This window comes from Mus musculus, chromosome 1 (genome assembly GCF_000001635.26).
Source record: "Mus musculus strain C57BL/6J chromosome 1, GRCm38.p6 C57BL/6J".
Taxonomy (NCBI): domain Eukaryota; kingdom Metazoa; phylum Chordata; class Mammalia; order Rodentia; family Muridae; genus Mus; species Mus musculus.
This window is the reverse complement of record NC_000067.6, coordinates 129,670,384-129,684,029: the sequence shown is the minus strand read 5'-3', so window position 1 is coordinate 129,684,029 and position 13,646 is coordinate 129,670,384. Positions and strand designations below refer to the sequence as shown.

Below are 13,646 nucleotides of genomic sequence, written 5' to 3'. Positions count from 1 at the left end.
GACTATAGTCAGGTACCTGTGGGGGTGGAGTCTAGCCAGAATGCCAAGAGCTTGAGACATTGTCTACATGACTTGTAGTCACAGAATTATGGAGTTGGGGGCTCTGTGGTGTCAGGCACCTGTCTCTTGAGAACATGCATGGTTCACTGTTCTGTCCCTTGTAGCGTTTTCTCCTGGGTCACCAGAGCAAGCCTCATTAAACCAAAACAAGCAAACTTTCATGGTCCCCTTTACACACATGTTGGGTGGGGTAAAGACTTGGGGAATGGTATTCGGGAGGGTAGGGGGGGGGTTGGTGGGTGATGGGTCCCTCCCCTTCTCCTCTGAGTGGGTGAGTTCCCCCTGGCCATCCCCCTGGTGCATCAAGTCTGAGACCAGACAAGGCAGCTAGAAGAGCATATCCCACAGACAGGCAACAGCTTTTGGGATAGCCTCCACTCCAGTTGTTCAGGACCCACATGAAGGTCAAGCTTCACATTTGCTACATAACTGCAGGAAAGCCTAAGTCTAACCCATGTATAGTTTTTGGTTGGTGGTTCAGTCTCTGAGAGCTCCAAGGGTTCAGGTGAGTTGACTCTGTTGGTCTTCCTGTGGAATTCCTATACCCTTTGGTTTCTTAATCCTCCCCCCTATTCTTTCTAAGAGCCCCCAAGCTCCATCCACTGTTTGGCTGTGAGTGTCTGTCTCAATCTGAGTCAGCTGCTGGGTGGAGCATCTCAGAGGACAGCTGACTAATCAGGGTTAGGAAATTTTGCTTATCACAGTTACTTCCCAGTTTCAATATGTTCTGTGTACTTTCGAAAAAACCCAGGTAAGAGTATGACAAATATCTTGAGACCCAAAGCGCATTTACCTTCTTTGTGATAAGAAGAATGCACAGGACACCAACGACAGTCCCACAGAGAGGTGGTCACAGTGGTTACCTCCCTTCTCCAATCCTAACACTGGAAGTTTTGGGGACCATAATGGCCCAGAGTTACAGAGAAAGAGTCAAGGGAATTTCAACTCCCTAAGTCCATACCAAAACAAACAAACAAACAAACAAACAAACAGCCACCACCACCACCAACAACAACAACAAAAACAACAGGAGTTGGCTACCTAATCCCTCCTTCCCTCCCCTGCACCAGAAAGCCAGCTAGTTCCTGCACCAATAACCTCAGCATGAATTGATTACCAACAGTTATCAGGTTTCATTCACATTTTGTTTGACCATAATGCTACACAGCCCCCACCACCCACATTGCCATAACCCCCACCCCCACCCTGACCCTGGACAACAGCCCCTGGATATGCAGAGAAAGCACCTTTTAACAACTCTGCCCTGGCCAATAATGGTACACTGCTACACAAACCTTGCCCCAGAGATATGGGCCACCTCCCTGGGGGCATAAATATTTCCCATCATCAATGAACCAAACCAGTTCCCCAAGGCTGTTCTTGTGTGTGTTCTTTATTTGTGCACTCATCCCCAACTGGTACCAAGTTAAGCTTCATGCTCAAAGGCCTGGGTACCCAAAAGGGAAAGTGGACACAGGAAAGCAGATGCTGGGGCAGGAAATCACAAATTTGAGACCAGCCTACTTTCAAAAAATTAAAATTAAACAAAGGTAAATCTAAAGAATTTATGAATGTTGAATGTGTGTGTGTGTGTGTGTATGGTGTGTGTATGTGTTTGTGTATGTGTAGGGGGGCATATATGTGGTGTGTGTCTGTGTGTGTGGTTTATATTTATATACGTATGTGTGTGCATGTGGTATGTGTATGTGTTTGTGTATGTGTGATTTATGTTTGTGTATGTGTGTATATGTATGTGGTCTGTAGATGTAAATGTGTGTGGGGATATTTGTGTATATAAGTGTGTGTTTGTATATGAGTATATTGATTAGTATGTACTCAACTCTGTTTCTTTGAATGTGTGTAATTTTGTGAGTCGTATGTGTTTCTTGTAAGTGAGTATATGTGTAACTGTGTGTATATGCATGTGTGTCTGTGTGTATGTTGCATGTGTATGCATGTGTGAGGTGTGTGTGTGTGTGTGTGTGTGTGTGTGTGTGTGTGTGTGTGTGTGTGTGTTAGAATGTGGTTTTCTTGGTGTGCAGGGAAGACAACTCAAGGGTTAAAGCCTTGTAGAGTGAAGACTATAGTTAGGATCACCCTGAACCTAAGCAAATGCCTACATTGTCGTAGCCAGCCCAGGCCTCCAGAGCTCAGAGTGGGAGAGAGGATACTCCTGTCTAGCTGGTAAAGAAACTGGATGAATCAGTAAACTCTGGCTTCACCTGAGAGATCCAGCCTCAGTAAATACAGTGGGAAGAAACTGAGGAACATTTGCAGTGTCCACATTGGGTCTCCACATGTATGAACCCATGTATACTCACAAACATGTGAACATGTATACAAATACATGCATAGCATTCAAACGCACATGATGGAGTTGGGGGGGGGTAATCCCTCAGCTTCTAAGTCTGAAGAGAACACATATACTCCAGGAGATTGTGGGATTTTTTTTCTACATATTTCTATCCAGAGTCCTGACAGGGACTTATAGAAAAACCGAAGGAAGACAAGGCAAGCTGCCCTTGGGAATTTTATTCGGCTTCAAGTCTGACTAGATCTAATATGAGTTTTGGAGTTTCTCATATCAAGTAGCAGACAATTTCTTCTGGCTACATCCATTTATCTTGAAATAAATTCTGAAACAAAAAGTCTGCAGAGCAATTGATAAACTCGGTGTGATAACTATCAACTTTCATAAGCAAAGAAACTCACAGGAAACTGTCTCAAACATTCTGTTCTCAACCATTTAAATGAGTGGCAGTAGCTTTATCAAGGAGGTGGCTATATGAAGACCCTGAGAGGAATCTTCTCTGTGAAACCTTCACAGCCAACCAGAGATGCACACAGCCGTTGAGCCCCAGGAGGCACACTGATTGTGTCTGCAATTTCTCACTGAGTAGGAACTTGTTTCAGTTATCAGGAGGTCAGCAGGATGTTCCTATTGCCATGATGGTGGCTGCTGCCTCACAAGAGATCAAGTTTACCCTAGTATTTAAAAGCCCACAGACTTCATAAAGCTAATGGGAACAATTATAAATTCCAACTTTCCCTAAGCTGTGTCATGGTAAAGAGGAAACCCTATAGCAGATGAAGAGGGCAGATCATACACTATGGAGAAAACCTCTAATGCTGTGTACCTAGGTTGTCATGACAACTTTCTAGTGCTTGCTATGAGATGATCAAAACACAATGATCAGTTGCTATGGGACTCAACCTAGTGAGCTTTCCATTTTCTCAACTAGAGGGTGGAAAGAACTCGTAGATGGGCTCATTCTAATCTTCAGTACTCTCTGCACTATATATAGTACTCTTGTGTACCCTATTTCCATAGATCAAACCTAATAGCAAATATACATTATAAGCTTGTTTTGAAAAGTGAGGGGCCCTAATGAGGCATCTCAATTACAGATAGCCCTGATCACATTCATATCCCTATTTTAACCCTCAGAATGCTAACACTCAAAGGTAGATTTTTCTCCCCTCCTCTGGAGACCGAAAGGAAAATATTCTTTCATAAAATTAAATCATTTGGCCATTTAATAGGTACATGGTAAGGATTAAAATTCCAAGCTGGGTGAAGGGAAAAGTCTAGGACTAAACTTGGCACTTTCTTCAGACACCACATTCAACACAGGATGCTTTTAGGATAAGATCAGTAGGGTGTTCTCAACACCCAGCAATCCTCCTCATCAGCTGGGTGTCCTACCATTCAAGTCTACTGCCATGAACTGTTTCCTTGGAAATGGCATCAAGCCTAAGCCCTCACATTTGAATAACACTCCTGAGTTGTAAATCAGACTTCCCACAAAACTTTTCTCAGACCCTAGAGTTTTCCCAGATAGCTTAAGAATACTAGATAAAAATTATTACTTACGTTTACAGCTTTGCTATAAAGAACATTTACAAGATATACAGATAAGTAGCTAGATGAAAGAGATGAACTGGCAAAAACAGGCCCTTTAACAGCGTTATGGAGATAGACAGAGGAGATGCATAGGAAAGAAGCTGTTCAGCTTGATATAGAGCATCTAGGCTCTCTCTGGGCACACTGCCCACTCTGCACACATCTCTATGTATCTATGTGGAAGGGAGTTCTGATCTCTGTACCCTATAGTCTGAAGACCCCTGTGGAGGTTTTACCAGAAGGGATGATTAATAAGGAGTCCAGTCTGTCTCCACATCCTTGTGGTTGAGAACTAGGAATGAAATTTTCAAACTTCTAGTAATGTATCGATCTATCTGGGGACTAGTTATACACAGAAATCAACCCAGAATCATTTTCCTAGAATAAAAGATATTTCTATCATGCATGAAAATTGCAAGGGATTTATGAGCTTCATGTCATAAGTTATATTCAAAGATCAAGTAAGACAGCAAAGGCTCTTTTAGAACCTAGACTCACCAGGAAATCACAAGGAGTCCAAAATGAGTGTGCCAAGAACCAGGGAAGAAGAACAAATCATACTTTCCTTAATATAAATTATAATATCAGGAAGCACCACAGAGAGGACCTTATTTGCCTGCACTAATAAGGCACACCTTTCCCCATGTAAACATTACATGGGTTGTATTAAAAGCAGAAACTATTAGTTCCAACTATTTATTGCAGCTATTGCAATCTGTTGTTGCCTTCTATTTAATTAAACAACCATCTGCTTTCTTCAGGGAAACAATACATCATTTAATAAGAAAATGTACATTTGCCTACTTACGTTTGCTATTTTAGAGAAAGAAAAAGAGTATAGAGAAGTGGAGGAGAAAGGCCAGAGAGAGAAGAGGGAGGAAGAAATTAAAGCAAGGAAGAGTTTGCCAGATGTCAGCCCCGTGAGAATGTTAATATCCATTCTGAAGCTGCTTTGTAATTTCCTCCCATCCTGTGGGTTACTTCGCTCTGTAAGTCAAAACATTTCATCTCGCACACAGAGAGCATTGTGAACAGGGCCTTGCATGGGAGAGCTGATTAGGAGACAGGCTCCCCATCCCTCCGAGAGACCAAGTTCTTTTTAATCTCCAGGATAAAGATTTTCAAATGTCACTTTTCTCAGTGCCATATGACTTACATATTTTTTAAACCACACTTCATTTCCAAGAAGCATTGTACCAAAAGCTTGGTGATCAAGGACAGACATCATTGTTAATAATTGTGTAAATCTTGACAGCTTATATTTAAAAATAGCTTGTTGAGAATGTTAGCATTATATCCAGAATTGATTCTGGTCTCATGTTATATAAATGAAAATAGTTCACTTAATCTTTTTTTCTTCTCCCCTTTTTGTTTTTAACCCTGGCATCTTTAACAGGTAGCATTTTGTTAACATTTAATAGAGGCATGCTATAAACTGATCTTAACAAAAAATAAAGCCTGCCCTGCATTCATAAGTTAGGACAATTCTGTTTGCTATTTGTCTAGCTGAATTTAACAAAAAAATTCTCCAAAGAATTGGGTGGATTCAGAATGGTATGTTTAAGAATAATCAAACAGTGCGTTTACTGATGGTTTCTGACTCTCACATGAAGTGACCACAGACCACTCTACAGCAATTTGTCACCCAATTCACCATAAAATGCCCCAGCTGGAGCTTTTCTCCATCCAGCAAAAACAAAAAACCAAAACAAAACAAAAACAAAAACCCCAATAAAACTAATCAAAATAAAACAGAAAAAAACTTTAAAGATTAGCACTGGCCCTTGTTCAGTATAACTTATCCTTCACCATCTCCCACCTCGCTCATTCTGACAGACAGCCTTCAGAATGCGATGTCCCAGGCCACATTTCCCATGATCAGCAATACAGATCCCTTCCGAGGCAAGCCAGCGATGACACATTGGATCCTCACAAGGTACAGATTCTGCCAGATGAGGGCAGCGCCCCATGGGCCCTGTAGACTCCATGAGTACATGGCGCTGTCTCATTCTAAAGCCTGAAAGGAGAAAGAAAGGAAGAGTTTTAGCATTTAACACTGATCCTGCAAAGGCTACTGCGCAGAAGATGAAACTTCCGCATGAACACTTATAGCTCTGAAGCATGTATTACCTTGATATAATTTATTTATGAGATGGAGGGATGTGAAATGGAAAGAAAAAGAGAAACTGTGGGAAGAATGAGTGTAAAAGTGTCTTTCAAGAGAACGTGGGCAGGGTCAGATGGAACTAGATGAAATAATGAACAGGGTGCATCCAGTGGTGTCTATAACCCAGGAGCATCAGTAAAGACTTGCAGCAACACCTACTAATAGATACATCCACATCTCCTTTTCTGCTATTGGTTGGCCATCCTTTGCTTATGCCTAGTACTTGACCGCTCACAGCTTTCTGCTTTGAGAAGTCCCTGTACAGCTTCTCTAAGCTTTACACATTAGCATGTCTATATACACAGTGGTTCTAGAACCCCATTCGCTCCATAACGGGGCATGGGTTCTCAAATTCCCACAGTCAGAGTCCATAATATAGGCATGGGTAAGTCTTGGAATGTTGCAGAATCACTTATGGTGGTTTAATAGACATAAGGTAGGAAGAAAAATTCAAGTGTAAATCTGTAAAATGTACTAAGCCTATAGAAAAATAGAGTGTCTGCCTGTTCTGAAAGGCTTATTATTATTCAGCTTTCTTGGACTGATGGCATGAGAGAACATGGATACTTTCTTAATATAGCTTTTTATTTGTCTACATGCCAGGAATAGAAGCTATATTTTGCTCTTTCTGTACATGTTTGTTTTTATATAATTTAAAATGACATAGAGAAATAATGACAACAACATGACTTTGAGAAAATAACAAATGAGTGAATGAGAAGCAACTGAGATCCATTGATGACGTAGGCTTGCAGTCCTTGGTCCTCCTGATGCATAACTTTTACAGGCTTAGGTTTCACCCACATTGTTTCCTACTATTAGACTCAAAGTCCATCAACCAATCTGGGTTCTTTAGTTTATTTTTCAAACTGGTTCTCATATGTCCCCATCCTGAAATCAGACTCACCCCAGAGGTGGGGATGATGTCAAAGTAATGTCCCACCCTCCTGCCTCTTCTTTCTAAGTGCTAGGATACAGGGATGTATTATTACCATGCCTGCTTTATACAGTACTGGGCATTGAACCCAGGGCATTCTCAGTGCTTGGTAAGTACTCATTGAGCTACATCTCTAGCCAAAAGTCCTTTAATTTAACTGCTCCTCTGCCCAAAGCTCATGTGTTTGAACTCTTGGTCTTAAGCTGGTAGTGCTGTTTGGGAAATGGTCAAACTTCTAGGCAGTTGAACCTTACTGGAAGAAATGGATCACCTAAAGGAGGGCCCTGATGCTTGATAGCTTACCTCTTCCTCTTCATTGTCAGCAAAAGCAATGTGACTGGCCACCAAGGATGTCTGTCACCATTCCTTCCCTACTCTTTTAGGTTTTATCTCTTGAGCTGTAACACCAAGTAAACCTTTCTTCTCCTTAATTTTTGTGAGAAATTTGGTGACAGCAAGACATAAAGTAACAAACTATTTAGACATCATTTAACCAACAGTGACTGTTTCCATGATACTAAAATTGCTAAGTTTAGGGCCAATTTAAATAATAACAACAATGAATATCACTGATCTGTTACCTCCCTAACTCCAGGTCACTAAATACTCAAAATACAATCTATAGAATGCTCAGCTTCCTTCCACGGGAATCGCAAGGAGAGTTACAAGGGGCATACAAAGCCCTCAACTCCATGCATAAATCAAGGACTTTCTAACTGTTGCCACCCAGGACTTGAATGACCTCTCCTCTTACATGTAACACCTGCACACTGCTTATTCACTGGCATTTGTTTGTACTTGTTTAGCTCTTTTCTTTGAACAAGAAATAGCATGATTTACATTCTGACAACCAGTTCGGAGCACAGGATGGAAAGTTAGCATTCTCTATGGAAGGATTTGGGTGTCCTATTTCTGAAGCTTAAGCTAGTGAGGGGCACATGCAGTTTCCCTCTATAAATCATGCTGCATCCATCTTGCTATAAATCTATAGAGTGCATCTCTTCAGTCAATAAATTCTTTTAGACATTTTTTTTGTGCTGCCCTGTCCAAACTCTAAGTAGGATCAAATCACACCACAAGCTCAGCATAAAACAAGAGCCTTGGCTTCTTATTATATTTAACTTACATATACACTGGCAACCATGTCTACAGTAAACAACAGCAGGGCTTTCCCAGGTGTTCTATTCCAAAAGATATACAACAACCAAGTTCACTGTGCCTTGGGTAGCCAGCATCTCACAGTGATTGAATTTTATGTTAGACAAATATTATTAATCAGTAACTACTAATACTCATGTGATTTTGATGTGCTATACTGGTGGGAACACAACAAGCAATGCTTCTATGGGTGTACACAGCAATGAACTAAAACAGCTACAGATGTTCCACTTAGATTTGTCTGAACTTAAACTCTTTAGACTTTCTGTAAGGTTCTCTACTCATTTTAGACATCTGGAAACAAAGGCCACACTGCAATTTATTGTTCCTTCAAGAGTGTGTCAGCAGTAGGTAGGTGGGTAAGAAGTTGACCAGAGTTCTAACTTCACAGACTTAGCTCCTGGCTGAACCATTAATTTTACCTTTGTAAGGCAAACCTCAAAGGAAGTTACCATGGATTGGCCCCTTCAACTCAAGTTAGACAGACTAGAGAGTGGGGTTTGGGGCTCTACATAGGAGACAGTTATAATCATCATGTCATGGCTAGAGATTTACTATGCACCTTTGATAGAACCCAATATCTCAGGGTTTTCTATATTTTTGTTTGTTGATTTGCTTGCTTGCTTGCTTGCTTATTTTTGCTATAAGCTCTAAGTTCAAGATATACGGTTAAGTATGTGACTCCACTTTAAGCAACCAGAAAAGACAGAATAGTGGGTTAGAGAGAGTAAGAACAGAAGAGAAGGTGGCGAAGAGTAGACAGAGAGTAGTCTTTTTAGGTGAAGACAACGAAGAATTAAAGGAGACTCATGGGGTATATCGAAGTCTGAAGACTGTATTTCTGCTATGTCATAGAGTGTCAGTGTCCATGTGAGCTTCCATGAAGCTGTTCACAAATAACATAACATTGTCTCCAGGATAACTCATGGTACTAGGCTGGAAAATATAGCCAGCAGACTGCACACACTACTGGCAGAAGCATACTGCAGGCTGAACATTGCATTTTCCAGTTGTCTTTGTCTGACCTGGATGATGGATAAGGATATTGAGCCAAAGAACATGATATATTTGAAGTATAAGTGTGTATACACATACTTGTGTGTAGGCCAGAGTACAAGCTTGGTTGTCATTCTTTAGAAGTACTTTGTTTATGAGACAGGGTATCTCACTGGCCTCTAACGTTAATCTGACTGGCCAGCAAGCCCCAGAGGAATTAGTCTTTCTCTGGCAGCCCAGCACTGGGATTACAAATGTACAACACTGTGCTTGACTTGTTTTCCATAGTTTCTGGGGATTGAATTCAGGCCACCATGTTTGTATGAAAGAAAGTTACTGAATCAGGCATCCTCTCTTTGCCCCAGACTAACTCTTTGGTTCCAGTTCTTTAGTTATCAACTGAGAGACAGACAGAGAGAGAGAGAGAGAGAGAGAGAGAGAGAGAGAGAGAGAGAGAGAGAGAGAGAGAGAGAGAGAGAGAGCATTTTAAAGCATCATGATTATTTTCCAGCCTATTATACCACAGAAAATAAGAAGCATTGATAAGGTAAAGCCATCATGAAAACCTTCAATATTTTGCATAAGAAGAAGGTGTAGCCTACTGTCAGTATCAACACAGACACACAAAAATGGAAGAGAAAAGCTTATCTGAGTAACATGGATATTATTTCTAATGAAACCAAATAATATTTTATACAATTTAAGTGAATGTAGAATTAGAGCCAACCCAGCAAGCAGCAATGGAAAAGGGAAATGTTTTTACTGTAAAATTAGATTTCAGGCATGTCAGTGGTTTCTGACCCTAGTTTGCTGTCTATATTAATTTTTCAGAACAAAAAAAAGGAGAACCTTTTTAAGAATAGCCCTAGTATTTCCAATTAAAAATATCTTTGCCTGTAGGAGCTTTGGAGCATTTTCTGTGCTGTGGTTAAAGCAGGGAAATATCCTTGAAGTCTGGTGTGGAGGTAGGCAGTTATTAGGATGCCACTTATAAAGGTCTCTATCAGGCTCATCTTCAGAAGTTTGCCTTCATAGAACTTACGTGCAAGTAACAAGGCTGTCAGTAAATCTATGTATCAAGAGGGATTTTTTTTTTAAAGCACATCACACATATGTGTAGGCCTTATCCATCAGCATTTTCTTTGGGCCAGTTGTCTTTTGTGTTTCTCTAATTGTAAGGCTGCGGGAGTACCTTAGAGATAAAACAATAAACGATACGAACTCATCCAATTTAAATTCCATTGGAAGGTGTCCCAGCCTCACTTGACAAGCACCGGCCTGCCAAGTGCTGCTCCCCTTGTCTGTCTGTCACTGATGTGATGGAGGGGCAGAGCCTGTGAACACTGACTGGTTTTCTAATGCCCTCTGAGTAGCTGTCATTCCTAAGCCTTAGATGACACCTGACTGAAGGAGCATCTGACGGAGAACAAGAGACATATAAAGATAATTTCTGTAACAGTTTATTCTATCAGCTAATAAAACATCTCCCAGCATCTGGTTTCCTTATTTCTTTCTGTTTTCTTTTTAAATGTGAATAAAGAAATCAGAATAAAATAAGGAAAAGTCTGGTAATCAGAAGGACATGTGTGTGTGTGTGTGTGTGGCAAAGGTCTTCTCCTTTCCAAGTCTGCTTCCTTCTTGGTTGCTTGACTTTTCCTCAAATCATCTATTTTTCCCTCTATAATGCATACACATTATATACACACAAATGTAACTATTAAAGAGTGTACCTATATGAATATGGACCCAGTGCATCAATATATGAGGGTATTAAGTAGCCAGGAATTTATCCAGATTTCTGCTAATTGGTTGATTGGATTTTTTAAGGAGGTAATTCAGATGCAGAACCACACACCCACTGCCTTCCCAGGGTTTTTGTCACACTTAGTATATGAATTCTATGTCTGGGCACTGTGGAATCTAAGTCATATTTACTTTGTGCCTATCGGCCTACAGGATCATGGGACAGAAATAAAGAACAGAGAGAGTACAGACACTATCCTCACCAGTTGGTAGAAATAACAAGATGATTGCTCCCATCCCCAGCACATATTCAGTCTGCCTGTAGGCACAGAATCATTTCCCCAGAGGGAGAACTCCATGCCCGATTTTTCCCAAGAGGAATTAGAGGCAGGTGGTCCTGCCAGGTTTCAGCAAGAACTACAGGACTAATTTCTTTCTACTTTGGAGAATTATTTTAAAATAGTAAACTCTCAGCCCTGAATAACAATCACAAAAGCTGTCCATTATTCCTGAATGTGGTGATTTAGCACTGCAAAAAGAAGCCACCTTCCAGTATTATACTGTAGTCACCTGTTTGGGGGCTCTAACAAAACCAAAAGTATTAACAGTGACTCTAAAATGTCCTTGAGGGCTGCAGGACTCCTTCACCTTTAGGTCATAACTCCCATTGCCCCTACCCAGTCTTTCAGAACCCAAAACTAAATAAGTCTCTGAAAGAAACTGTTTCTTGGGGCAAGATGCACACTCTTCCTGGCACTTCAGTGCACAATTGGAAGATTGTTTCCATTCTCAAGGCTGGATTTGCCACCTTGGTCCAAATGTCTTTAGGCTTATGAAGAAAATGAACTGATGGATCTTTGTGTTTGCAAATATACTGTACTAGAGAGAAGGGAACACTGGAGCCACCCTTGGCTTAGCTATTGTTGTTGGGTTTGTTTCTATTTTTGTGTGTGTCTGTATATGAATGTGTGGCTGTTTATGCAGATGCACATATGTGAATGCTTGTGTGGAGATCAGAGAGCCATCTCTGCTCTTGTTCCTCAGATGCTGTCTAAATTAGTGTTTTGAGACAAGGTCTCCCATTGTTCTGGAGCTTACCAAGGAGAATACGTGGGCTGGCCAGTTAGTCCCAGGGCTCTGTCTTTCTTTGCTTCCCAGCACTAGGGATTCTATGTGAGGACCATTATACATTGCATTTTTTTTTTGCATGTGAGTTTTTGGAAATCAAACTATGTCCTTCAAGAAAGGACTTTAGCAAGTGAGCTGTCGCCATGACCAAGATTATCCATTATGTTACAACATGATGTTAGACAAATCAATCTACTTCTTCCTTCTCCCACTTTGGCATTCTGTGACCATTTGTATGCTTATAGTAACAACAATGCTAATGCCAAGATGAGTAGAGAATCTGTCATCTGAGACTATCATAGTAGAGTTCAAGAACATGGGGATTTTATAAAGACAAAAATATATTGTCTCAGACTTCCCTAGATTAGCAACATTAAATCAAGGAACAACCCACATTCCTTCTGCACATTACTGGAATGGATGGAATCAATGCCTTCCCAGCTTCTGATGAATTCTAATTTTTTATATTCTTTGGTATGTATAACTGTGATTTTCAGTGTCTCAATCCTTCTCCATGTGACTTTCATCCTATGGCTCTGTATCCTCACATAATCCTCTTCTTTCTAAGCAGGCATTTCTGTCCAAAGTTCTGCTGTTCATAAGAACACCAATCATTATAATAGGATTTCCCTTCCTTAGTTACCCCATTGTAATTCAGTTACATTGGCAATGACACTTTTACAAATACTATCATAATTACTTCTGACACATATGTGCCTTTATAACTTGAGCACATATTTAAAGGGACAAAATTCAACATAAATGAAAAGATGTATATACATATATTTTCAGGAGGTAACATAGAATAACGTTCAGTGAACACAGAGTTCATATACATATATATATATAGATATGTTGAGAGAGTACACAAGGAGAAAGAATTACATGCTTTCCCCATTTATTCCAGGGATGTGTTTGAGTTGTGGAGAAGGAAGACTGAGATAAAATTTAAAAGAACCACTGACACCATTGCATACACTAGCAAGATTTTGATGAAAGGACCCAGATAGAGCTGTCTCTTGTGAGGCTATGCCGGGGCCTAGAAAACACAGAAGTGGATGCTCACAGTCAGCTATTGTATGGATCACAGGACCCCCAATGGAGGAGCTAGAGAAAGTACCCAATGAGCTAAAGGGATCTGTAATCCTATAGGTGGAACAACAATATGAACTAACCAGTACCCCCAGAGCTCATGTCTCTAGCTGCATATGATCAGAAGATGGCCTAATCGGCCATCAGTGGAAAGAGAGGTCCATTGGTCATGCACACTTTATATGCCTCAGTACAGGGGAACGACAGGGCCAAGAAGTGGGAATGAGTGATGGGTGGGTGGGGGAGCATGTGGAGGACTTTTGGGATAGCATTGTAAATGTAAATGAAATAAATACCCAATAAAATAAATAAAAAAGAAGAGTTCTCATGTGTGTGTGTATGTGTGTATGTGTGTGTAAAGTTTGTCTCAAGAGAAAATAAATGCAACACAGAAATGGGAAAAGACATGCTCCACATTGCCATAAAGAAGCCAATGTACCAAAATAAGAAGACTGACAATA

General features: G+C 40.6%; 1 protein-coding gene across 4 annotated transcripts in view; it reads right to left on the bottom strand.

Annotated features, from left to right (window-relative positions):
- Thsd7b (thrombospondin, type I, domain containing 7B) overlaps positions 1–13,646 on the bottom strand; it is a 946,089-nt gene that overhangs the window by 535,249 nt on the left and 397,194 nt on the right. For all 4 annotated transcript variants that reach the window (XM_011247964.2, XM_011247966.3, NM_172485.3 and 1 more), the window contains exon 7: positions 5,784–5,981. In XM_011247964.2, the coding sequence (XP_011246266.1) occupies positions 5,784–5,981 (198 nt within the window). The remainder of the gene's footprint in view (positions 1–5,783; positions 5,982–13,646) is intronic.